We start from the raw sequence: 27,242 nt of genomic DNA on the forward strand, positions 1-27,242 counted from the left end.
TCTTTGTGGTGACGTTTTAGAATAGATGTTTCATTTCACTTGAGTCAATGAGGCATTTGCCCTTTTCCAAAAGCATAGATCAGCACATGATGACATGTTATGTGATTTGCCCAGGGTTCCATAATCAGGCTGTATCCTGGTGCAGAACATCATCGATCCAGCCCTGGTCATGGCCTTTGTGGGGGGACATCCAGTCCAGTTCCCTTATTTTAGAAATGAGGAACCAGGGGTAGGAGTGGTAGAGGGACCAGCCAGGCCTCAAAAGGCTACTAATGATCTGAGTTGGATCTTGATCCCAGGCATCTTGATTCCGCACTGCACTCCTCTATGGCTCCCAGTGAGGTTTTCTCTCAAATTCCCTAAACTGCTTCCTCTTAAATCCTGACTGCCACTGTAGCCATTGTTCTTAGCACTACTGGCACTGACACTGGGAAATGAGGCTCCAAAGAGCTTGTCATTTGCTTAAAGATCACAGGCCTATAACTTTGGAGAGAAAGAGACCTTTGGGAACATTTAATGGAGCCCCTTTACTTTACAGATGAGGAAAAAGGCCCCCTGGCACATGGGAAAGAGTCACAAAGGGTCACAAGGGAATTGAGTGAGAAGGGATTTGAAGGGAGATTTTCTCTGGCCAAATCCAGTAGTGTCTCCAATGCACCCTGTTGGTCCAAACACTAGTCAGGGTCAGGGCCACAACAAAGGCTTTGGCTTTGTATTTCCATTAATACCGTGTTCTGTGCACAGTAGGTGGGTAATGTGGGATCAGCCCAGAGATGATTAGATTTCCAGCCCTCTCCCTGCTCCTAGAGGTCTGTATTCAACTCTGGGCACCATGGTTGAAGGACAATGAAAATATCGAGCCTGAGGAGGGACACCAAGATGGTGAATGGTCATGGGGTCACGTCAGGGATGGCTCAAAGGAGCTGGCAATATTTAGACTGAAGATAAGAATACATAGGAGGGGGGCAGCTAGGTGGTGCAGGAGATAAAGCACTGGCCCTGGATTCAGGAGGACCTGAGTTCAAATCTGGCTTCAGACACTTGATACTTACTAGCTGTGTGACCCTGGGCAAATCAGTTAATCCTCAGTGCCCAGCAAAAAAAAAAAAAAAAAAAAAAAAAAAAGGATACATAGGAGGAATAGGAAGATTAGGAGGATACACCAGCTGGCTCTAATTCCTTAAAGGGCTGACATTGGAAAAAGGGATGAGCTTTGTTCTCTTTAGTCCCAGGGGGCAGGGAGATTTAGACCTGGAATCAAGCAGAATTTCCTAACAATGAGAATTCTCCCAAAATATAAGAAGCATACTCAGGAAGTGGGGGGCTGGCTCCCCTTCACTGAAGAGCTCCAATCCAAAGCTGGAAAAGCATTGCAACAAGACTCAGTTGGGGTTTTCTGGGAGCCCTTTGGATTCTGCAATTCCATGATTGGGGATGAATAAATGAACAAGCCTCCTTGTTATGCAATAGGTGCCATTTTGCAACCAACCTGATATTTTCTGAAAGGTCTAGATTCAGCGTTTCCACTTGAGGCAATATCACTAAGGACAATAAGATCATGAAGGAACAGATTGGGAAATTAGCACATAAAATAAATGGAAAGCTGCTATTATAAACCTGGATTGGTCCCTATAAAACTGAGTGGAGCCTTCCCTCTGCAATTCAGTCCTTTACTTTAATATGGCTGCTCCATAGAGAAAGATGAGATCAGTGCTCATTAAGGATAAGTAATGTCTTCAAATGGAAAGAGTCTTGTACTTATATTAAGTGAAACTAGTATTGCCTTCCAAATAATTTGGGGTTTTTTGTTTGTTTGTTTGTTTGTTTTTTATTTGTGGTCAGGAATGAATTATCTCCCTTGTCTGAATTTCAGTTTTCTCATCTGTAAAATGGGGATGGACAGATAAGAGGTCCAATGGATAAAGTGCCAGGCCTGGCCTTCAGTCATCTTCCTTAGTTCAAATTTGGTGTCAGATACTTACTAGTAGTTCGACCCTGGGTAAATCACTTAATTTTATTTACCTCAGTTTCTTCATCTGTCAAATGAGTTGGAGAGGGAAATGGCAAACCAGTGCATTACCTCTGCCAAGAAAACCCCAAGTGGGGTTATACAGAGTTGGATTTGACTAAAAAAACAACTGAACAACAAAAAAAACATCTATACCATAATATTACTGAATGGCTTAGGCGATAGCTGGGAAGCACTCAGTTCAAATCCAGAATCAGACATTTACTAGCTATGTCACTATGGGCAAGTCATAAGCCCTGTTTGCCTTAATTCACTGGAGAAAGAAATGGCAAACCACTCTAGCATCTTTGTTAAGAAAACCCAACATGGGGTTATGAAGGGTAAGACATGATTCAAACAACTGAAAAACAACCCATAATAGTGTAAGTAAAGCAACATATGACTAGGACTTTTGAGACTAAAGACAACAGTTACCATTTCCCCCATGGTTTATCTCTCTCCTGCCTCCCTCTCTTTTCTCCCTCCTCTCTGTCTCTCTTTTATTTTGTTTTGTTTTTTGTTTTGTTTTTTTTTTGTGTGTGTGTGAGGCAATTGGGATTAAGTGACTTGCCCAGGGTCACACAGCTAGTGTTAAGTGTCTGAGTCCAGATTTGAACTCTGGTCCTCCTGAATCCAAGGCTGGTGCTCTATCCACTACACCACATAGCTGCCCCTCTCTTTTATTTTATAACTCACCCACCATTTGTTGTGATATCAGGTTCCCATGCTTAAAGCAAAAATTCATGGATACCAAAGCTAAATCCAAATTCAGAAACTTATTTGGGGAAACAAATCTCCAAGGATTGAAATCAGTAAAGTGATGGGTAATTTAAAAAAAAAGAAGAAGAAGACTTTCCTCTCAGGTCTACACATACCCTGCTGGTAGCATGGCAAGCCAGCACAACCTTTAGGAGAGCAGTCTGGCAGCACATGATGAAAGTCATAAACCTGACCATAGCATGTGATATGATAATTCCATTCTGGGAAAGATGCCTCAGGGAAGCATTTTAAAAAGCAGAACTATCTGTACAGAGATGTTTATAGCTGAGTTGTTTGTGATAGTGGTCATCTAGTCCTATATGTGTATATGTGTGTATGTGTGTGTGTGTAATACATATACAAATATATGTGTGTGTATATATATATATACTTATACATTCTCACATATATTCATATATACATGTATATGCATATACACACACATATATTTACAAGTGAGTAAACTGAGTGTAAAGGGATTATCTGATTTGTTCAAGGTCACTCAGGTAGTGGGAAGTATGTCTAAGCATATATTCTTTTACAAAATAGTTTTGAGTTTATACTTAAACATAGATCCCTGCCCACATTGAGTTAAGTTCAAACATAAACTATTTCTTTAAAAAAATAAAAGAATATTAGTTATTCATTGGTTTATCAAGTTCAGCTAGTTTTGTTCTTTGCCAACAGGTCTCTACATGCAGATACCTTCTAAGTGACACTAAGTAACCCAAATTTCCCACAAACACCCTTGCTAAAGAAGTGGTCATTGAGGAACTGGGATAGCCTGAAATATAAGCTGCAATAGAAGCAGACTTGAATAACAAAAGAGATCCCTGATATGGGTTCTGTGCCAGGGGTGTGCTCTTATTTAAGGTTTGTTGAGTTGACCGCATTTCCCTGAAAACATGGAAGCTGTAAAGCTATCAAAGAGCTAACAGAGCCCAAAACATATTTTTAAAAAAAAATCCTAATGCAAAATAGCTTTTGCATTACGAGAAATGTGCCTGAAACTATAATCTAAAAATACAATTTAAAAAAAATCTAATCCATAACAGAAATGGGAATATCATAGTATAACGGAACTACCAAAGGGGACAAGAATCCAGAAAGAACCCCACAAAGATACTTGTTTGATGGCGTAACATGAATAAACAATAAAAAAAAGAACATGAAATTGATTCCCATTTATATTCTTGGGGCAGGGACAAAAGTGGCCAATCACAAGATCTAAATAAAACAACATGTAAATAAGAGAGCTTGGCTTGCCTTCCCCAATTCCCATTTTTCTTGATTCTTTTGTTTCTATCATTAGTTTAATGTTGAGGAACATCTGTTTCTATTTACTGTAACAGCAAAATGAGCTCACTAATTACCTTTAATCATACTTATCTGAAATGCATTTTATCTTTATCTCCATAGATGGACTATGGACACAATTGAGCAGTGTTAGAGGTCTGGTCCTAGGAATGCATTGGTAATGGAATATTCTCTTCCCTCTAATCCTGACACTACAGGCAGTTGGGCTCAATCCTAGACCACCATTGGAAGGTAGGCAAGTGGTAAGCACCAGAGCAAACTCTCAGGCAAGCACATCATGGGGGGGGGGGTTCTGCAGTAGTTAGCCTGCTATGAGGAAGCTTTCTCTTTTCTGAATCCAAGCAGTTCTCCTGCCTACAATAGGAGAACAGAATTCATCAGCATATTTCCCGGACCCACCCAGACTCCCATTCAGCTAAGAAAGCTCAGTAGAAAAACAAACAGCTTTTGAGGGCAGATGACAGGTGTGGTTTATATTTGTTCTGTTTCTGAGTTAAAATCCTAGCTCTGACACTTACTGCCTGGATGACTTTGGGCAAGTCACTTAATCCTTTTCATCTTCATTTTCCTCATCTGTAACAGGCAGAGAAGTGGGTAAAAGGTATCACCAGAAGGTTTCTAAGGACCCTTCTGGATCCAAATGCATTGTCCTAGTGTATGTGTTCCTTGGGGCAGCTAGGTGGAAGCGTAGGGGATAGAGTGGCAGGCCTGAAGTCAGGAAGACTCATCTTACTGAGTTCAAATCTGACCTCAGACACTCACTAGCTGTGTGACCCTGGTCAAGTCACATAATTCCCTTTGCCTTAGTTTCTTCTTCTATGAATTGAGAAGGATAAGGAAATGAAAGACTACTCCAAGAAAACCTTAAATGAGGTCAAGGAGAGTCAGACATGACTAAAAACCAACTGAAAGGACAACCTAAACTTCAGCACTATTCTTCCTCTTTGCCTTTAAAATATTAAAGATAAAAATAAATAAAAATATTAAAGATGATTTTTAGTTGATTCTTGGATAGCCAGGTAGAAAAATTGAATAACCCTTAGCTGACATGTAGCCCCTTACATCAATGCGTTTGTTTTCTGCCTACCTCATCAAATCTGGGGCGAGGCCAACTGTCTTGTTTTATTGTATTTCTTTCTGAGCAATAATGTCAGCATGGATATTCTTGTGACTTTCAGAAGATCATGAGGTTCTGAAAAGGCCAGCAAAGCAGTGACTGCTATGTCCACTAGAATGGTGATGGTTGGTACAGCAGTAGCAGGAGTGGATGACAGCCAAGGGATGAGTCAACATCACTCAACAAGAGGGTCATGTTTCTTTGATGAGGCTGTGCCCAGGAGAGGACAGAGGTGAAGTGGATAAAAAGTAGACTTTGGAAAACTGCTCACATCCTAATGAAACTGGGCTGTTAGCATCCCAATTGACTGTCTTAGATTCTTCCAATTCTGCTCTGATTCCTTGGTGCTTAGAATTCACTTTGCTGGGCACTACAAATGCCCTGTTCCATACTTGATTCATGCTTGTACAATGGATACTTTCTTTTAAACTCCATCCTTTTTGGTGGTGGGGGGACCCTAGACTATAGTAAAAGGTATCATCATTGTAGTTAACATTCCTCTGAAGGAAACTGAGATGGATCATGAGGAGTCAGGGAGCTGGGTAGTCCATTCTACCTAGTGAGCAGCCTAGAGTAAGAAGTACAGTACACCACTAAATGGCCAGGTGCACAGGATGGAGAAGTGAGTCTCCTTAGTTTCCATGAGTCCCAGCAGTGGGTGGCTCTGGCCTCTCTCCTAGACCATGGTCTTTAGATGCTATGACTCTCTGACTCTAAGTCCTGTGCTCTAGCCCTTCCATCACATTGCTCCACAAGCTCTAGATGGATGCCCCATAAATATTTGGTGGTCAATGATTGAATGGATATTTCCTAGCAAAGACACATAAAATTAATCCCAATTAGAGAGAAACACGCAATTTGGAACTGCCTGTTTACTTAGCTGTAGGAATAAATATCCAATTATGCAAGGAAGCTGGCGACATGTATTTCATGTCAATTATCATTAACCTTTCCCAGACAGCTGAAATGCCGGCTTTTAACGGAGCCTGAATGCTATCAGCCATTCACATGGGGTGGAGCCTGGGGATTTGCTTCATCCCTGACTTTTAGTTCCTCTTAAACAAACAAACACTAAGAGGCAACATCAGTCTACTTCCTTCCCCTAGAGAGGGAACCAACATGGAAGGCAAGACCCTCCACAGAGTGACCCAGTGGGCAGAGACATTTTTGCCTCATGAGTCAGGTTCAGCCCCTTGATACTTAATACCTTATCATCCTGTTGAAAGGGAAGGATTTGTCAGATCACTTTCCAAGGCATGAACAGAAGGAGCATGTAGGTTCCCCAAATAGCGTACATAGCACTGGAAAGCATGTTTGGCCATTAAAACAATCTTTATGAGAGCAGCCATCAGATGAAATGAATCATTTTTTTCCTAGATGGATGGATTAGCTGATTTTTCTCCTTTTTATTATCAAAAGGTATATATATATATATATATATATGTATATAATATATGCATATGTATATATAGAGACATTTGTATTTCTCTACCTATCATCTACTCGTTTGCTTGTTTTTATTTATCTTTCTAGCCATCCATCTATCTACTCTGCAGGAGTAAGGTTGGGCTTTCAGGTACTCCTGGTATAGAAAGACCTTCCATTTGTATACTAACATGGATTAGTGATTCAACTATAACCTATAACCATGGCAAATCATCATGAATGGTTAAGTGATGTGTTTGTGGTCACAAAAGCTAAAACATTTGAGTGGCAGAATTTGAACCTGTATCTTCTCTTTCTCCAATACTTAATGCTCTTTGGCCATTACAGGACACTACCTATAGCTGTTATTGTTGCTAGATATTACTTGACCATCCAGCAATTTTTTTTGAAGGGAAAATCCTAACCTTTTGCTGATCTTGTTAATTTATTTTGCTTTTCTGTCCACATCAATGAAAATGTAGGGTTGGGTCTGGAGTTTGTTGATGAGCTTTGACAAACTTTCAGAGTGAAGTCATTAGAATCAGTCAGTCTCTTACTCTCAGTGGAAGTGCTTTGTCTGCCTACATTGACTGCCTTTCACCTGGTAAAGCACTCTTTACTTTGAGGCTGCGGTCTTTGAGTGGAGAAGAGATGGTGGCATTCATTTCATAGTACTGAGTTATGGGGAGGGGGAGTTACTTGCTGTTTCCTGAGGAATTGTTTCTACAGGAATGGAATTTCACTTCTTAGAGATCCTGATGTGGCTCCTCAAAGGTTTCACACTTACTTGAGGCCTGACAAACCCCTTCCTTTGTCTCTACTATAATCCCATTAGAACCTCAGATGTGCAATGGTAAGAATCCAGTTGAGTGGTGAAAAGGCAAGAGATTACAGAAGTCTTCTCTGGCCAAACATCTCTCATAGATTTTATATGGGACAAACTCCCTTCCCCCGTCATCATTTATAGAAGGAAAACAATGGATGCGAATCACCATCTCATGTGGTCACACTGGAAATAGGTCTGAATGACTTAGTGTAGCATTATGGAAAGTAACTCAAGTATGATGTATTTTATGCTTGACATAAAACATCATTTCAGTTTTGCCAGGGCCATGGATTCTGTTATTTCAGAATTTGCATTCTCAGGGCCTGGAGTAATTATTGTTTATGAGAAATGGTATTTCATCAGAGTAGGGCACTCCTTCAACCAATGCAAACTGGGACCTGCTCTGACCTTTATCTTCTTAGAGAGTTACCCGAGGCACAATGAAAGGGAATGACTTTGCCAGGGTCACACAGTTACTATATATTATGCAGAACTTGAACCCATTTCCCTTGACTCTGAGGCCAGCTTTCATCCCATTCTGCTGCATGGCCTTTTGAATGTAGAATTGAATGGAAATGAATACTGCATGGAGTTTCATGCAGGAAAAATCTTCCACCAAAACATATTTTAAGTTTTCCAAGTTACTGAGAACCATTTACTTTTGTTTGCAGGGAAACCAAGTAAGTCACAGCTGACTTTGAGAATCCCACACAAATTTCAATTAAATTACACAAAAGAGTAGAAACTGGGTCCCCTTAATAGGAGTGTTTGAAAATGCTAAATGAAGGAAAGAAAATTAGGCCCATTTCCCTCTCATGTCAGGTGCCAATAGATGACTCAAGACCAGTGAACCAATGAGAGCATGCTGGTATCAGCAATGACTATCATGACCAAGTTGGCCAACATTGTAATAAGGTCAATGAGTCAAGTGGGTGCTACGGTGGGCCATTCATGGCTAAGAGAATATCACCCATGATGCAGAGGGTGCTGGGAACATTCCTCCAGAAGCTGTGTCTTTTCTTCTCACATGGGCAAAAGAAGGTACACACAATATGTCAAAAGGAATGAAGTATCCCCTGTACCCTGACCTTACCAAGCCAGCCAGGCCCTAAAAGCAAAAGAAAATAATGAGAAAAAAAAGTAGAATAAAGACTGGCTGACCAGGCTCCCAAGCCTACCCACCTTAGCTTCCTTCACCAGACTGAAAGATGAGGTCACTTCCCAACTCTTTTCCAATGGCTGATATGCCTCAACTTTGATCCTTGATAAATTGTTTCATGGATAAGGTTATGCCTCTCTGTTATATAAGGTCCAAGCCATTGTCACACCATCTCATTCTGTGCAATTCTTGTCCACATTTTGCCAAAAGCTCTCCACAGATGGTGGAAGGCTTCCTATTATCACTTTTGTTTCTCAGAAAAATGAAGGAAATTAGAATATCTGGTATTCCATTAATAGTAACAGCCAGCATTGCATTTAGATAGTGTTTCAAGGTGTACAACATGTTTCACAAAGTATTATCTCACTTGATTCTCACAATAATTCTGGTATGTAGGTGCCATTATTATCCCCATGTTACAGTTGACAAAACAAAGGCAGACAGAAGCTACATGATTTTTCCAGGGTCACACAGTTGTGTCTGAGGCAGGATATGAACTCATCTTTTTGTGTCTCCAGGTCCAGTTCTCTAACCCCTGGAACAAGCTATTGCTCTCTAGTAGAAGCACTCTAGGAGCAGCTAGGTGGCCCAGAGCATAAAGCACCTGCCCTGGATTCAGGAGGACCTGAGTTCAAATGCAGCCTCAGATACTTGACACTTACTAGCTGTGTGACCCTGGGCAAGTCACTTAACCTTCATTGCCCCACCAAAAAGAAAAGAAAAGAAAAAGGAAAAATCACTCTAGTTCAGTAGAATGTAAGCCCCTGAGAGTAGAGCTTATATTTCCTTTTGTCTTCATACCCCCTAACACAGAGTTTCTTTTCCCCTTCCAGACTTGTAATTTTATAAGCTATGTTGGGATCTTCCCATGAGGCACTCTTCTTACCAATGGTGGCTAGAACTATCTATGTAACCTATAGTCTTTGAGAGTTGCTTGAGGGCACCAAGTGGTTAAGTTAATTATCCAGGGTGACACAGCTAGAATGTGTCAGAATCTGAACATGAACCTGGGTCTTTTAGCTCTGAGGCCAATGGTCTACCAACTATTTCACACTAAGTATAATACTTCCTATTCTCCTAAAATGGGTCTTTTTAGTTAGGGATCATTGATAGTACTGTGCAATTTCCCAAGTACAATTCAACCCAAATATTTCCTTCTAGTCAATTTTAGGCCCAGATCATTAGCTATCTGTACATAATGAAGGATGGTTTCCTGTCAAGCAACTGTTATGATCTGACTAATTTTTGTATATCATCCATTTTGTTTTTTCAGTGTGATTAGTAAGAATGGTATTTTGGATTGCCATATATTGGACAGAGGAAGCCTTTGTAGTGCTTGACATTATATAAGATTAATACTAATTAATGAACAGATACTTACAAAGTGGCTTCCTTCCATGTGTCAGGAACTATGCTAAGGCCTGAGAGTAAGATACAAAGTTGAAATAGTTTGAGCCCTTGAGAAGATTACATTCTACTAATTAGCATGATGACATCAGTGAAAAGGAGGTTTGGGAGAGTCTAGGGTATTGTTCTTTCATTCGCACCTGATGACATTTCCACGACACTGCTGTGAATACCTCTCACAAATCTCTATATCCCTATTTTTATATGTTTCTTGAAGTTGATTCTCAACAAATTTTAGAACAAAGTTGCCTCTTTAGTTATGGTCCCTCATTTGGACTCTGTCATATGATAGCATAGATAAAAAGCTGGCTTCAAGGTGAGGAAGAAGTGGGTTCAAGTCCTATTTCTTATAGTTACTGGCTCAGAGCAAGTCTCTCTCACTCTCACAATCCCAGACATCTATTAAATACTACATTGGTGAAATGAGTTTCTTCACTGGAAACTTACTTCTTACAATAATAAAAGTCCAGTTTGAGCCCAAGATCTCTGCTCAAATAAAAGAAAAAAACAGGAAAGCACCGAATGGATGCAATACAAAAACTCTTGAAGATATCAGGATATGCAAGAGCTCTTATATTTCAGGGAGATGCTTTTTGGCAACAGTCATGCCCCAGGTCTATGTTCTACCCTCTTCCATAGCCATAGGCTATGGTAACCCCCATAAAGACAAGATTCTCTACACATGACACAGGCATCAATTCTATCTCTGTGTCTTGTGTGTAGGCAAACCCCTTGGGGAGGAAGAGAAAACAAATTCTATAATAGAATGGGTCAACTTAGATACCTGAGACAATAAGGTTGATTATGGTTAAGAATCAATTAATCAGGGGCAGCTAGATGGTGCAGTGGATAAAGCACCGGTCCTGGAGTCAGGAGTATCTGAGTTCAAATTCGGCCTCAGACCCTTAACACTCACTAGCTGTGTGACCCTGGGCAAGTCACTTAACCCCAATTGCCTCACTAAAAAACAAAAAACAAAAATAAAAAAACAAACAAAAAAAGAATCAATTAATCAACAAGTAACTATTAAGCACCCACTATGTGTCAAGTCACTGTAGCAGTCACTAGGGAATACATGTATAAATAATGAAATATTTCCTACTTACCAGGAGCACATATTTATTCTAGGGGCAGAAACAAGTAGATGTAAAGATAACCATCATAAATGAAACAGTAATAAAAATTAACATATGCAAAGTAGTTTAGAAAGGAGGGAACTAATGGTTGGAGGAATCAGTAAAAGCTTCATGCAGAAGATGTTCCCATCTTAAAGGAAGTGAGGGACTCTATGAGGAAAAGGTAAGAAGTACTTTCCTTCCATGTAGGGAAGCCACACACCAGGAATGCACAAAGGTCCAAAGATGGGAGGCAGATTGTCAAGTGTGAGCAACTGAGAGAAGGTCAGTTTGATTGGATTGCAGAGTATAGGATGGGAAATACAGCCCAATGACGTTGGAAAGATAGTGGAAGGACAATTCATGGAGGGCTTTAAAAGCTAAACAGAAGAATTAATATTATATTTTGGCCTAGCCACACAGGTTAGGGAGGCTCTAGATTTGATTGAGTAGAAGAATCCATAGTCAGATTTTGACTTTGGTAGCAATATGGAGAATGGATGAGAGTGGGGAGACCCCTTGGTCTCCCTAGTGTTCAATCTGTTTCATCTGCACCTGGCCATGATGGAACACTGGACTCAATCAATGTCTTTCTCCCTCTCCCAATCCCCTACATGCAGGGCCCACACCTGGGGCATGGAATGTCCCCCAGGTGGCTCTGTGGTTCTCAAGATCTGTGGATCATTCTCAGAACAATCTGGCTGAGCTGGATCTCATGTCAAATTCTATACAAGCCTGTTTTCTCTTCCCCTGATTTACACTATTCGCTGTGAATTAACCTACTTCTCCAGACTCCCACCTGCTAGGTTGCTAACAAGGAAAGCCTTGAAGGCTGGATTCTGCTCCCCTGAATTGAAGGCTTTCTTAAGAATCAATAAACAAAATGGAAACTGATATTTTCCACACCTCTCAGTCACCTGTGGGACTGTGAAGATGGACCTGCTCTAGAAAAATTGTTTGCCTGTTCCTGTGCTTTCATTGAAGACACTTATCATGCATGCATAAGGCATTCCCACAAAGATTCTATAGAAAAGAGAAAACAGGCATACAGGTCAATGGTTCGTAAAACATTCTGGATCCATTTTTATTGTCAATATCTCTGATCTTTTCCATTTTTTCCTGCTTTTCCCTCTTTAAAATATGTTGAGAATTGGTCCCTGAATATTTTTAATTGTATTGCCTTCAGATGGCTTTCTTCTGTGTACATTTGTGAGACTGCAATTGTATAGTGAATAGAGAGCTGACTTCAGAGTCAGGATGACCTGAATTCATGTCCCTTCTCTGACATACACTGTCCTGCAGACAATTTCCTAAGAATATAAGTTGCAAAAAGAATGCCAATGGGAGGGGGTGCAGATATGTGGTGTAGTAGATAAAGCACTGGTCCAGGAGGACCTGAGTTCAAATCCAGTCTCAGACACTTGACACTTACTATCTGTGTGACCCTAGGCAAGTCACTTAACCCTCATTGCCCTGCAAAAAAAATGCCAATGGGTATTGGTGGTATCATCTTATTATGGTATTACCTTATGGGTGAATTCAAAACAAAAAATTGATAAAGCTTAGCTGCTCTTAATTACTTCATCTTAAGGTATCTTTGTAAATTATATCATCAATTCATTAGAGAATCTATTGATAGAGATAAAACATGGTGGTTCTGCTCTTATTGCTAGGGATAGTACAATATGGCAAGATCTGTATCATTTGACATCTGTGTGTTGTCCATTCTCTTATTTCATTTACATACAATTGCAGGGTAACCTACTTAGCAAAGAGTTTAAGCAATGACTAGATTTTCTACCCCTCTGATCCTGGGCTTATTGATGAGCATTTTACATTATCTTGCCCAGTCTTAAGTCTAGATACTTGCTAGACATTTCCATACCATGCCTTGAATGTGGTCCCCTCCCCTGTATACACATACTTTCTAAGCTAGCTTGGTCTGTATCTTTAATAGTGTATCAAAATTATCTCTGGGCAGAGACTGAACATTTATAGTTGTCAAAGTTGTAACGCTATTAATAGATATTCCTGAGACTGTGTGATTCTTAGCACCTATTCGTTTAGTACCATTTCCCCAACTCTGTTTCTATCACTGTGGAATTCAATTTAATTCCAATTGTTTCACGGAGCATTCATTGAGGACCTACTGTGTGTAAGACACTATGCTAGGGCCTGGAGAAAAAAGAAAAGCATTACTCTGCTTGAGAAATGCAACAGAGCCAGAAGAATGAGTATTAAAATGCATTGTTATTATTATTATTTTGGTGGATTGTCATGACTGAAAAATGGACAGATTAGGGTTGTTCACTCAAATAATGAAAGCTAATCACCTTGGAGAAAGAAGGGATAAAAGCAGACTGCAAGTGTCTGGGCCTTCTCTGAAGAGACTGGAAAGTGGGCTATACAAAGTAGGCATTTATTTTAGGAACAACCTATTATGACAGCAACTTACACCATACACAGCAATAAAGTCCAAATGAATGGGAGGCTTAAGTGTGATGGGTCACAAGGCCCACATGTACATGCAGACACACATACATACATGTTCACATACATATACAAACACAAGGGATTAGAAGAACAGGCATATACACAATGAATTTTATGGTGGATTTGGAATCAAGAATACCAGAATTCAAATCCATCCTGTGACACTTAGCTGCATGGTCTTGAGCAAATTCCATAATATCCCAGCCTCAGCTTCTTCCTATCTGAAATGACTATACTAATAGCAAAGTCTTCACAGGGTTGTTGAGAGGATCATTTAAAATAAGGAATGTAAAGTCTTTGCAAACCTTGAAATACTATTTTAATGTTAGTTATCATCATCATAATTATAATGTCATAATTATTTGGGGGAAATAAGTAATCAAATAAAGAATTAAATAGTTCAGAAAAATAATTTTTATTTGTGTGAACAGTCAATATCAACAGATTAAGAAGAAAGAAAAAAATTAAGGGTAAAAAATGGTCTTAGTTTTTCGCTTGATTTTGTATACTTAAAAAAAATTAAATATTTAATTGAAAATTTTATATTGGACATCAATGTAATCACTCAAACTCATTTAGGAACAATTTACAATTAAATTAATTTCAAACATTAAAAGATCACATTTTTTTCTTTAATTCTTCCTGTCTTTCAACGTCTCTCTCTCTCTCTCTCTCTCTCTCTCTCTCTCTCTCTCTCTCTCTCTCTCTCTCTCTCTCTCTTTCTCTCCCCCTCTCTCTCTTTCTATCTCATCTATTACTAACCATCAATCCTTAACTCCCTGGAGATCAATAAGCACAAGAATGTTAACTTTTGTTGAAGCACAGAGATCCCTGGGAAATGTCTGCAGAAAGCAAGAGATTCGTTGAAGACTCTAATGAGCCAATAGCAAATGTCTCACAAACCCTGAGCAGCTTATTCACTGGGATTCAAATCCCTGGTAGGAACAGTCCTTGTCATTTTAATTAGGGAACAGACACAGGTCACTGGTTTCTGATGCTGGCCCTGGGTGCCCTAACTATTTTATGAGTGAAAACTGAGCACTCAGCATCAGGGAAGTTAGAAAGCTGGAGAAACAGTTATAAGACACACACAGGAAGGCCAATTCAAGGAAAAGCAAACCTTGGCCTGGATGGGCAGGCAGAAGTGTATGTGTCTGGCTTCAGGGGGGAGGGGGAGGCAGACTCTATGTAACCTGGCCAGGATATCTCAAGAGAACAGGTTGTCATTTCACTGCTGGGTCATCAGGAGCTGGCAGCCTAGCGAATCACCATGAATGTGCCCAAATGATCCCTTTACCACTGGTCAGGTCAATTTGTGCCCTAATATCATACACACTGCTACCTCTGATCCTGGCCTCCTAGATAGGCATCCCATGTCTTGACCCAGCGGGGTGAATAAGTCAACAGAATGTAGAAACCAGGCAGGATTAGGAAGGTGGTTTTATTTTGGTGCCTTGGACTTCAAGCAGATTAAATAATCAAAAGGCCCAGGCTGTCAGGTCGTGGCTTGAATGCTACAGCTGTTCCCCAAGCTTTGACAGACACTCTTTATATGTGCCCTGTTGAGTGAATGAAAGAGTCAGGGGAACTCTCGGTGAGCCAGACAATTGAAACAGAGAGAGAGAGAGAGAGAGAGAGAGAGAGAGAGAGAGAGAGAGAGAGAGAGAGAGAGAGAGAGAGAGAGAGAGAGAGAGAGAGAGAGAGAGAGAGAGAGAGAGAGAGAGAGAGAGAGAGAGAGAGAGAGAGAGAGAGAGAGAGAGAGAGAGAGAGAGAGCGCAAGAAGGGCACAAGAAGATCTCCCACTGGAGGTCAGATGGAGACCCTGGGAAGAATTGTTTTAATGAACGGTCTTCAGGAAGCTGCCATTGTGCCTTCCTGTAAGAGTAAGCAAGGCAAAGCAAAGGTGGATTAGGAGAAGGAAAAGGGGGAAAAAAAAGAGGCAGCTTTCTGATGTGAAGTTGGCTTATTCCTTTTCCATTGATTAACTTGGATGAACTATCACAACCCAAAAGTCCAAGGACCAGTCATGAAAGGTGAGAGCTTAATTTCATCATCTCATAGTAAATTTCCTATATCTTGTGGATATCCTGGGTATCCTTTGAGATTGGGGAAGGACTTGTAAGAACCATCTTTTAAAAGGTTTTCCTGTCAACCATGCTTGAGCAGATGCAGAATGCCTGTTTATCTCAGACTCCTGGGAAGGAAAAAAAATAATTCAAACCAGAGATACTTAATTGACCTGCCATGGGCCATTTTTAAAAATGGGGTGCTAAGAGGTGATGTTCCCATGCGCTGTGTTGTTTTGTTTTGTTTCTTTTTGTCTTCAGGATAAGAGTTAGGAAGAGATGTCTAAACTGAACATAATCACAGAAAGCCAAGCCTTTCATTAATAGATTAGTGTGCTCTGTTGAAAGCACATTCTCTAGTTTAAAGTCTGATTTCCTGTTGCAAATTAATGTTTGAGCTCCACAGTCAACACTCAGGGCGCCCTGTAATTTCCAAGGCTCTTAAAATAGAGATTGACGGAGAGATCTTTGTCTTTGAAACAGGTCACTTAACTTATTTACAGAATCACAGAAACAACTTGAGGTGAATGCTTTGGAGCGGGGTGGGGTGGTATGGGGGTGTTGAATGTTCAAAGGCCACTGAGCCAAAATATATCAAGTGGGATCTTCCTGCCAGGAATTGCTCCATCTCTTCATTATCTCACTATGTGCACATTACATAGGATTATTTTTTTTAAAAAAAGAAAAGAAAAAGAAACAGTCTTAAGTGTATTTAATAGAAACATGGTATTATTCACTGAGTCAAAGGCAAAGGAAACATTGTCAAGAGATTTTCTTGCAAGCAGATAATACTTTCAAGCTTTCAACACAGCAATACTGGCTGGCGAATCCCTAGAGAGAAATAACAGTTCGATGTCACTGACATTCTCTACTGTTAGAAACTCAGGCCTTTGGGAAAGTAGGGGGTACAGAAAGGAGTAATAGCTAGAAATTGAAACGACTGTTTATCATAGTAGAAATGTAGTGAAGCCTTCGATGAGCTCTTTTCAGAAAACTAAATCCATCTCCCATTCCTCTGATCTCAGAGAATTCTACCAAATAAAATTCAGGGCTTTGGTGAAATATGGATTGAGATCTGGAATCAGTGTCTCATTTTCAAGGTTGTACATTTAATACTGACATCCCTTAGAAAACTGAAGTTTCAATAGGAGTGAAAAGGAAGAAAATATAATGAACAATCAGGCTTAAGCATATTAGAAATGTGCGTTCTATTTTTTTATTGTAGGAGAGGAGAGGGGCTACGTGTTCAGTTTATGGAATGTGCAGTCAGATGTAGTCACAGGGTCCATTTGCTTAATGTTTTTGCCTTTGTTATAAAGAGAGGTTTACTGGATGGCAGCAATAAAGGGTGGGCATATTTGGAAATGACTGATGTGACAAAAGGCATTAGTAAAACTTGAAAAGAAAAAAAAATGATTAAAGAAACCAACATTGAGGTTTAAGTGATAGCTAATGGAAGACAAAAATCTAAAAAAAAAAATGAAAGAAAATTGATAGCTTCACCTTTCAATTTGATGCTTTGGGGACTTCAATCTTCTAAATACCCAGCAAGGGGAAAACAAAACAAAACAAAAATGAATCCTTAGCTTCAAGTTTGCAACAGGGACTCTTCTCCAAATTCTTCTCTAGTTCTCTGCACAAGGACTCATTGCTTCATCTGTACTGTACTCCCTGGGAACTGTTATTCAATCCTGTGTTATATTATCAACTCATTCCCAAGTGGAGAAGGGTGGTTTTCATAGACTTCATTTTGAAACCCATGTCTCCATTGTGATCTCCTTCCCTTTTCTTGCAGGTGATTTGGTCTGGCTCTCCAGTGTGCTGCTTCTAGTCCATGGGGCTGGTAGCTGTCCACAAAAGTGTGTTTGTCACACACCTACAAAGTCTGTTGATTGCAGCAGGCAAGGCTTAAGAGAAATCCCCTCAGAACTGCCTCCTCAGACCCAGATCCTGCATTTGCAGTATAACCAGATTGGAGACATCCCTTCTTCTGCTTTCAGTGGCACACCCTTGCTCCGAACCTTAGATCTCTCCAACAATGCCATTTTTACCCTTACTCCTGGAGCTTTTTTGGGCCTTGTCCACTTACAGGTTCTAAACCTAACAAGGAACTCCCTTCATTCCCTGGAAAGCAAGGTTTTCCAATCCCTGCCCCAACTGCAGGAGCTGGATTTGTCCTTTAACAACATACAGGAGCTGCCCAAGTTTAAAGGGGAGACATTGAGCCACCTAACTCGACTTGTCATACAGAGGAACCAGTTAGAGCAGGTCCATAGGGCTCACCTAGCATCCCTCCCCAGCTTGAGAGCTTTATTTTTCAAGGACAACCTGTGGAAATGCAATTGTCACTTGCTGGATCTTAAACTGTGGCTGGAGAGATTTGTCTACAAAGGTCAGTAACTTGTTTCCTGAAACAACATTTGTCATCCAGCACTCTGGGACGGCTGGCTTCGCTCTCCACTTTAGAAAGTACTTTGAGGGTGTGCGGTCCAGTACTAATTTGTGTGTCTGGACTGATGACATTACAGGCACAGGCAAGAAAGGACAGGAGGCCCCCTGCAAAATCAGGATGTTTCTACATTTATTGGCCAATGGGGCTTATTAAAGAGTCTTTCCTAGACTCAAAGACAGACAGAGCAGAGATGGAGCTCAGAGGTCAGCTGATTCATACCCCCCCCCCCTTAATAGAGGAGGAAACAAAGGTCCAGGGAAAGAAAATGTCTTACCAAGGAAAAGCTGGGTCCAATGTTCTTTGTTTCTTACCACAAACATGCATATGTGTATGTGCATATACATAGGTATACATATGCGCATGTGTGTATAAACACATGTGAATATTCAGATGCACGAGTGTAAAGGAGGATTGGTGTGTGTGTGTGTGTGTGTGTGTGTGTGTGTGTGTGTGTGTGTGTGTGTTGTAATGATTCCCCCTTGGTTGGCTTCTTAGTGATCAAGTATGTGCATTCTTCTTATACTTTCAAAAGAACCTTTACCACATTTTTAATAGATAGAGGAACAGCATGGCACAGGGGCTGGAAGACCAGACTCTGACTCAGAAAGACTTCACATCACATCCTGCCTCTGACACTGACTATCTTTGTGACCTGGGGAGAGTCACTTAACTTCTATGCTCCCGGTCAACTCCTAAAGATAATAATTTACAGAGGAGTTACTGGTCTCCATGTTACAAACCCAAACTTTCCCTTCCCTGCTGAAATCACAGATATACTGACCCCCAAAAATAGGAGAGGGAGAGAAAAGGAGATAAAAGAGAGGAGGAGAGAGGAAGAGAGGAGAGAACTGTAAGAGAAGAGAAAGAGAGGGATAGAGAAAAAAAGAGAATGAGAGGGAGGGAAAAAGAAGGAAAGACAGAAAGTGGCAAAAGAATCATGGAGAGAAAAACATCAGAGTGAGAGGAAGAAAGGAATGAAGAAAGATAGAAGGAAGGAAGGGAGTGAGGGAGGGAGGAAGGGAGGAAGGGATGAAGGAATGGGGGAAGAATAATTTCTGAACCATTAGAACTGTACAAAAGAGGCATGGGTTGCATTTTATGGGAGTGAGCTCCCACCCATTGGAGGTGGTCATGCAAAGGCTGATTGTCCAGTTTTCAGGGATGTTATGGAAGGGAAACCTGAATTGTGGCTTAGACAAGATGGCCTCTGAATTTCCCTCCTTTCCAACTGTATGATCGTGTAAAATTCTTTAATCTTCCTGAGTGCAGAGTTAAGTTTCTACATTTGTATAAAAGCAGGATATTTAAACAAAGTGAATGCTTGTCATATAGCAATAGCTTACTAATAAATGTTTTCCCTCTTTGAGCTAAGGTTTAATTTATTTCCATGTCTATTCTTCTACATATTCATTCAATACATTCACATGAGACAGGCAGATAAATAACCAGACATGGCCAGGAGAGGTGGTGGGTTATGACAGATAAATAGCTGCCCTTGAAGTTAGGAAGATGAGTTCAAGTCTTGCTGCTCACACATGCTGGCTAGAAAAGTCACTTAACCTCTAGGTGCCCAGGATAGTTCTCTAAGACCACAAGTTGTAGTAAAAATGATGGCCTACCTTGGTGGAAAGAGTGCCTCAACTGGGAGTCCTCTATGCTGATGGAGTAAAAACTCCAGCTACTAACACCCACACATACAGACATACATATAATTTTGTTTCTACATGGGAAAGTGATAGTCTTTGGAGGAGGGCATTTAAAGCCAACATGGACTGCTGGGACCCAGAGAGTTTGCCATGAATACAGAAGGGGATTCCTAGAACCAGAAGATAATGATATCAGATTTGCTTTCTGATGCCAGAAAAACAAGGAGGAAAAGATTGTTTGTTCCTAGTGAGCTATCATAGATATTGCATTTGAAAGGAATCTGCTAACAAGTTGTCATTGTGGTTGTTACTAAAAAGTAGTCTAAGAGTTATGAACAAAGGTTATAGAATGAAATCACATTTCAATGAGTAAGAGGTGCTATAGCATATTGGAAAGAACATTGGGTTTGAAGTCAGAGAACCTGAATATGCATCCTAGGTCTGCTATTATCTACTTGTATGACCTTGAGAAAGTCATTTTACTTCCTTGACCTCAGTTTACTTTTCTGAAAAATGTGGGAGGGGGTGAGATCATCTAGAACAAAGCTTCTTAAACTGTGAGTTGCAACCCCATATGGGGTCACATAATTTAATGTGGAGGACATGAAAACTTTGGCAACAGTAAAAGGTTATGAATATCTGTGTTATGTACCTATATACCCAGGGTTGTGTAAAAATTTCTCAGGCAAAAAGGGGTTGCAAGTGGAAATAGTTTATGAAGCCCCATTCTAGAAGACCCTTTCTAGCTCTAAATTCTATGCCATTGAGGTAAGCACACACAAACTCCATAATCTAAGGAGAGAGGATAATGACAAGTACATAGCTATACTTCTGTTAATGAAGATGATGTATTCTGGAAACTGACTTGATTCTCAAAACTTGGTTACTAAGAGCAGAAGAGTCATGAAGACATGTTCTGGGACATCATGGGAGGCAGGTGGGAGATGTCCTAAAATGCATCACTTGTTAACTAATGTTAAATAGGGTAGAAAACATGGCATGTGCATTTGTGATTGAGTCGGGGAGCAGATATATTTGATGGGGCATCACATTTGGAGACATCCTGGGCACATGAGCATCCTGAATTGACATTTGCTATCTGTCTTGTTTTGGCCAATTTACTTGTCTTCTCTTATTTCCTCATCTATAAAATGAGGCATGTGGAGTATAGAACTTAGGAGACAACACTCCAGTCCCTATGAACTCTAAGTCTATGATCATCTCATGGGGGTGACTGGAAGAGATGGAGGAATACTTCAAAGAATTTCAAGTCCATTGCAAAGTCACCCCAAGGTGGGGTGAATGAGGCTTTGCCCCAAGATATGACATTGTATTAGTGTGGCAATAATGCCCCTTTGTTTCACTTGTTCCTGCTTGAGACCATACCCCCAGTCCCCAGAAGTTTCCAGGTCAACATGATTGAAAGCTTAAAGGGTACAGTGAACTTGGGGTGTGACATGGCTTTCCACTTATCTCTCTGTTGCCCAGTTTCTCTGGGTCAATTGGAATCTCTATAAATCTCCATCTTAGGCTTAGCACAAGCTTCATCTGCAATTATCAGTGCTAGCTGGCCCTGATAAAGATAATCCGCTGGTTTGACCACCTGCTTTAATGGCCCAGACATGAAAGAAAGGGGGAGGAGCGGGGAGAGAAAGGAACAGCAGGAAGAAAGGGGAAAGGATAGCAGAAGATAGGATGGAAGGGAAAGGATGAGGAAGAGAGTGAAAGGGGGAGAAAAGGGACAGGGGGGAAAGATGGGATAAGGAGAGGGGGGAAGGGCAAAAGAAGGAATAGAGACTGAAAAAGAGAAGAGAGCAGGAAAGAGCAGGAAGAGGAGAATGGGGAGGAGAGAAGAGGAGAGGAAAAGAGAGGAGAGGAGGAAAGGAGAAAGGAAAAAAGAGGAGAGGAGAGTAGAAAAGTAGAGAAGGTGGGCAAGAAGAGACATTTAGACCAGAGAACACAGGAGGGGAGAGAAAGTGAAGAAAGTGGAGGAGGGGGAAGGTGAGGCAAGGGGAGACAAGAGGAGGGGATGGGGAAGTACGGAACAGGGAAGGGTTAACAGACAAAATCCTGCAAAGAGGGACTAATAAAATTACAGAATTTTACATTGTAGATGGTGAGCAATATGCCTTTGCTACAGTGACCTGACTGCCTATTGCTATGCACAACATCTGCTAATTTAGGATATAGGGTTCACTGGAGGAAAGTGAAGTGCACCAAGACACAGAACTTGAGGATACATAAGTCATGAGATCAGTTGTAGGCTATCTTAGGGGTATCAATTGGATTGTCTATCAACTGGAAATTATATTAATAATAAGAACATCAATAGATCACAGGAGGTTAGCAATGGAAGGGACCTTAGAGAAGATGGGGTAAGAGGCTTACTCAGGGACCCAAAGTGTATGATGGAGTCAGGACTCAAATCTAGCCCTTCTGTGACCAAGCCCATTTCGGTTAGGGTTAGCCACTACACTGTACAACCATTCTGATCAACCTTATGTCCTGGGGTAAATTTCAAGTGATATAAGGGATATAAGGCATAATAAAAAGTAAAAAAAAAAATGAATAATGTTTGACTATATCACCATATCAATGTTTCTTTTCCCAGAAAAGACTGGATAATTTATTTATCCAAATAAACAAAAATGCGTTCATTTCTTCAGACTGGGATACCCCTGTCCCAGTATGGGAAGTAGAGCTACCAGCATAGATTCAGAAACTCTCTGACTTAGATGATAAGTCTTAGGGGGCCTCGGGCACTCTGCAGAGGTGTATGACTTCCCCCGGGTCTGATAACTCATAAATGTTGGAGACAGGACTTGAACCCAGGTGAGTGTCAGACCATGGGATCACTGGACTGGAATGAAAAGAGAATTTGGGGGTCATATAGTTGAACCTATTTATTTTGTAAATGAAGAAACAAAGGCTCATGACTTATTCAATGTCACACAAAGGCAATTGGCAAAACCAGGATCCTAGCTTAGGTTCTCTGGTTCACAATCCACTGTTTTTGTTTTTTTGGAGATTGTTTTTGAGGGTGCTTTTTGTTGTTATTGTTGTTTTTTCCCCTAAATAGTATGCTCCAATATTAGTGTTGAAAACATTGGTGTTTCTTGATTTGGCAGACTAATAATAAAAATTGCACTTGGCATGAAAATGATATTAATAGGCTCTTATGAAAAGAAATACTTTTTCTACTCCCTACTTGAAATCCCTCCAAAGTGCTGACAGATACATATGACCCTTTGTGATGACCACATAATGTCAAGCTATGAGCAATGCTGAAATGGGACCTCCTGGCTAGAGTGAGTGCCAGTCTTGTAGTTTTTAAGATCTGAGTTCAGATCCTGACAAATCCCCTTCCTAACTCTGAGGCTGGATAAGTTGCTTAACTTCTGCCTACTTTAGTTTGCTCATCTGTAAAATGAAGGTCACAAAAATACTTGCCTCCTAGGGATATTATGAGGATCAGATGGGCTACTGTATATAAAGCGCTTTGCACACTTTAAAGTGCTATCTAGAAGTTAGCCATTACTACTATTAATCAAATTTTGTAGGAAAATATTATTCTGTGGCACTGAGACACTGAAGTGTTTTCTTGGCAATAAGATAATTATTTTCACAAACTCACTGGCTCTTTCTTGTTTGTGCCCATATTCTTTTGTTCCTGACCATTTCTAAGGTCGAGAAGTTTGGAATGAGTGAATAAAATTCTTGGTAAAGAGTGATCACTCGGTAAATGTTTCATGTTTTCAGTATTCAGATACTTAAGAAACACTCCCATCATAAGAAGCTAATTCTCTTTCACTTGAAATAAACAATAGTAACCAAAGCATTTGATAAATTTCATCTACCCTTTGCTTGGTTTGCCTCCTGGTGCCTAACTGTGTGGTCAGTGAGCTGTCCCTGGAGCATGGGGTGCTCTCTCTTCTTCACCTCCACCTCTTAGAAGCTGGAGCTTCTTTGGAAGCTAAATTCAAGTACCCCATTCTCCAGACCAGCATAGTCCATCTCCTGCCCCAGTTACCGGTGCCCTCCCCCATAAAATCATTGTGATTTCCTGCTGCTTAAGTACATAGATAACTTCTGTGAGCTACTTAAGGAAAAGTCATTTCCTTTTTGTGTATCCTGAGTGCCTCATATGATGTCTGATGTCTCGTAATAATAATTGATTGCCAAATGAATGATTTCCAGGACTTACTATGGTCATTCTTTGATTTTAAAGGTGGAATAACTGATGGAGTTATCTGCTCGGCCCCAGACATCTGGAAAGGGAAGGACCTCCTTAAAATTCCATATGAACTCTACAATGCATGCCTCCCTCTTCTTGGGAATGGGGGGCCCATCCAAGCCCAGCTCCCTGGCACTGTGCAGCAGGATTCTCCACAGCCTGGGGAATCCCAAGAACAAGTTGACAAAAGTCGTTCGGACTGTGAACTCAAACCAAAGACACGACCAGTCAATCTCCGCCATGCCATCGCCACAGTAGTTATCACAGGAGTTGTCTGTGGAGTTGTGTGTCTGATGATGTTGGCTGCTGCTATTTATGGTTGTACCTATGCAGCAATTATGGCTAAAGGCCATGGAGAACCTTTGAGAAATGCCAATGAGCCAAGAAGGCCTGGAGAAGAAAAGAGGCTACCTGATGCTTCCCTGCCATAGGCTGCTTTGGGAGATGATTTCTCCCAAGTCAGAGCCATCATTTGGGGGAGAGGGGAAGTGTCTGAGGAGAGCTGGAGCCTGTCCACTATTACTGTAACTTTTTTGTTTTTCCATTAAAAAAAATAGTCTGTAATATTTTTTTTAATCCTGTGAAGCAATTCACATTTCAATTATTAAAAGCCATGGGCAAATTAAAGACATTATTTATACTCTCTGCATGCAAAGATGGTGAAATTATTCTATCCTCGTTGAGGCCAGAGTCACATAAAATGAAGAAAAAAATTCCTTTGCCCTTTCTTCGTTTCATTGTGTTGCTCTCATTTTTTATTTATCCAAACCCAATGATTTTATGTATATAGGCAAATTCCTGGGGTGGAAACTTCCTTCACCAAATGCAGATTGGAAAATTGTCTGAAAATTTGATTCTTGAGAGCTTCAAAGGACAATGAAAGCTTAAATGATTTGTTTGAGGTCACAGAGACACTGTTTCATAGGCAGGACATGAACCCAGGTCTTATTTGTAACAAGGAGGTACGCTTCTTCACAATTTCATGTTGTCTCTCATGGCTTTTCATAAAGAAGCTCACGATAATCATTGACATTTATGAAGTCCTCTACCTATCATATATCATTACAGCCTCAGAAAATTCTGGGACATAGTTATTACAGAAATGGTTTTCCCCATTTTGTAGAGGAGGAAAATAAGGCTCAGTTAGATTTCCTAGGGTCTGAACTCAGCTCTTCCTAGCTTCAATCCCCAAGTTCTATCCATTATACGACATTGCCTCTCAGTTTATAAGTAAATGCATCATCACTCGTAGGCATTCTGGTAGAGATTTTTGTTTTGTTTTGTTTTGTTTTTGAGGGTTGTTGCTGTTGTGTGTGTGTGTGTGTGTGTGTGTGTGTGTGTGTTTGCAGGACAATGAGGGTTAAGCGACCTGCCCAGGGTCACACAGGTAGTAAGCGTCAAGTGTCTGAGAGCGGATTTCAACTCAGGTCCTTCTGAATCCAGGGGCTGGCACCTTATCCACTGCACCATCTAGCTGCACCCCACCCCACCCCTGTAGAGTTTTAAGAGCTATACAAACTCTTCAGTTTCCTGTTAGGATCCCGAGTCCCAGCCTGCCTTTCTCGGGTTTTTAGACATTACTCCCTCTTGTCCACACAGCAGTCTGGGCAACAATGTCTCCTTGGTGTGATGATAGTCATGTAATTACATCTTCTACCCCTAAGCCTTTGCACTGAATACCCCCTACCCCCATTCACCTCCATCTCAGGATCCCCATTTTCCTTAAAGGCTCACCTTTAATACCAGCTTTTCCCTGAAGCCTGTCCTGAGCTCCTCAGGCACAGATTCCCCCAACTCAGACTTACACTACATCAACTTCCCATAGGTTTTATATAGACCATTGGTGTAGTTCTTTACCTGTTATCTTCCCCTGCCTCCCCTGGGAGTCCCTTGAGGGTAGAAGTGGTTTCTCTTTCTTTATAGCTTTGGTACCTAGGATTATGTCAGGCACAAAGAAGGCACTTAATAGATGTCAATGGAAAGAATGAATGAAGGCATTAGCGAATGAGGAAAAACCAATCTCAAGGAGCTGGATAAGAGACTGGTAATTAGAGGGGACTTTGGATGCTTCTGCCCTTCACGTTCATGGCAGATCGGTGGTAAGCTTCTCAATAAGGCTAGGGTTGAGTGTTCAATGGAAGCATCTGGGAGATGGGAATGTCATCGCTTGCCACAAGAGTCAGATTAGATTTAATGTTCCCAATCAGAAAACCATTGGGGGTTTTCTGGGCCACAGAGGAAGAGGAGGGTTCCCTGTTTGGATAATGGTCCCTGGGCCCAGAGTCTGGGGAAGTGATCTGATGCAGGGGTAAATGGCGTGTAAACAAACACGGAGGAAAACCCAGCCAGGATTCTGGGCCAGCCAGTTCAGAGAGGCCAGATTCAAGGAGTGATTAAAACCTTCCATTCTGAACCCTCCCAGCAGGAATGCATTGAGGGCGGGTGGAGAAGGAGATAATGACTTTTGTATATCTGGATCCCCACAGAGTCCCTGGGCTTGTTCCGCCACACCCACACATAAACACACACAGAACAATCCTTGCACCCACTAATGAAAGACAGCAGTCGCCCAGCAACTCAGCCTCCTATCCAGCCCATCAGAGGAACCCAGGAGAAGGCAGCATCTGGCCCCGCCACCCAGAAATGCTTTTCAACACTCTGGGAGGGGAGGGGCCATGGAGAGCCCTATGCACCATTGACATGGCCCAGGAAACAGACTACCCTTCATGTGGGCATCAAGAAATCCAGGTGTGCTGCCTGGAGTAGCCTTCCAGCATGGCCACAGTCCGGAAAAGATCCATGCAAATTGAATTTGGGCAAATTGAATCATCATTTTCAGTGCACTTGGGGAGCTTGATATTTAAAGAAATCCTTCATGGAATCCTGCTGTAATGGGGTATAATTGCCTCCAGATTTATTATCTGCTTTGTAAGCCTGGCTTTTCCCATATTCAGTTTCCACTTGAAGTGGGGCCTTTCTGTCCTCTCTGAATGGCTACCCACCTGACCTCTGCAAGCTATTCACCTGTTAACAGGACCAACCCTTTGCAGATAAAAGCTGCCAGCATTTCTCTAGAGCATTAAGCATGTGGCAAAGGGCTTCCCCTCTATGATCTTCTTTGAAGCTAACAACAACTTGTTACAAGTCTTATTACTCCGGCTTTGCATATTTAAGGCACAGGCTGTTGGGATTATAGATTCAGAGATGGAAGGATTCCT

General features: G+C 41.0%; 2 protein-coding genes across 3 annotated transcripts in view; one reads left to right on the forward strand and one right to left on the reverse strand.

Moving 5' to 3' along the window:
* LRTM1 (leucine rich repeats and transmembrane domains 1) overlaps positions 1-24,455 on the forward strand; it is a 50,585-nt gene extending 26,130 nt beyond the window's left edge. Inside the window, 4 exon segments of the mRNA XM_043991655.1 lie at positions 15,469-15,605; positions 15,608-15,659; positions 17,488-18,084; positions 24,019-24,455. Of these exon segments, the coding sequence (XP_043847590.1) occupies positions 15,469-15,605; positions 15,608-15,659; positions 17,488-18,084; positions 24,019-24,455 (1,223 nt within the window).
* CACNA2D3 (calcium voltage-gated channel auxiliary subunit alpha2delta 3) overlaps positions 1-27,242 on the reverse strand; it is a 1,069,564-nt gene that overhangs the window by 140,804 nt on the left and 901,518 nt on the right. The window lies entirely within an intron of this gene.

Source organism: Dromiciops gliroides, chromosome 1 (assembly GCF_019393635.1).
Source record: "Dromiciops gliroides isolate mDroGli1 chromosome 1, mDroGli1.pri, whole genome shotgun sequence".
Lineage (NCBI taxonomy): Eukaryota > Metazoa > Chordata > Mammalia > Microbiotheria > Microbiotheriidae > Dromiciops > Dromiciops gliroides.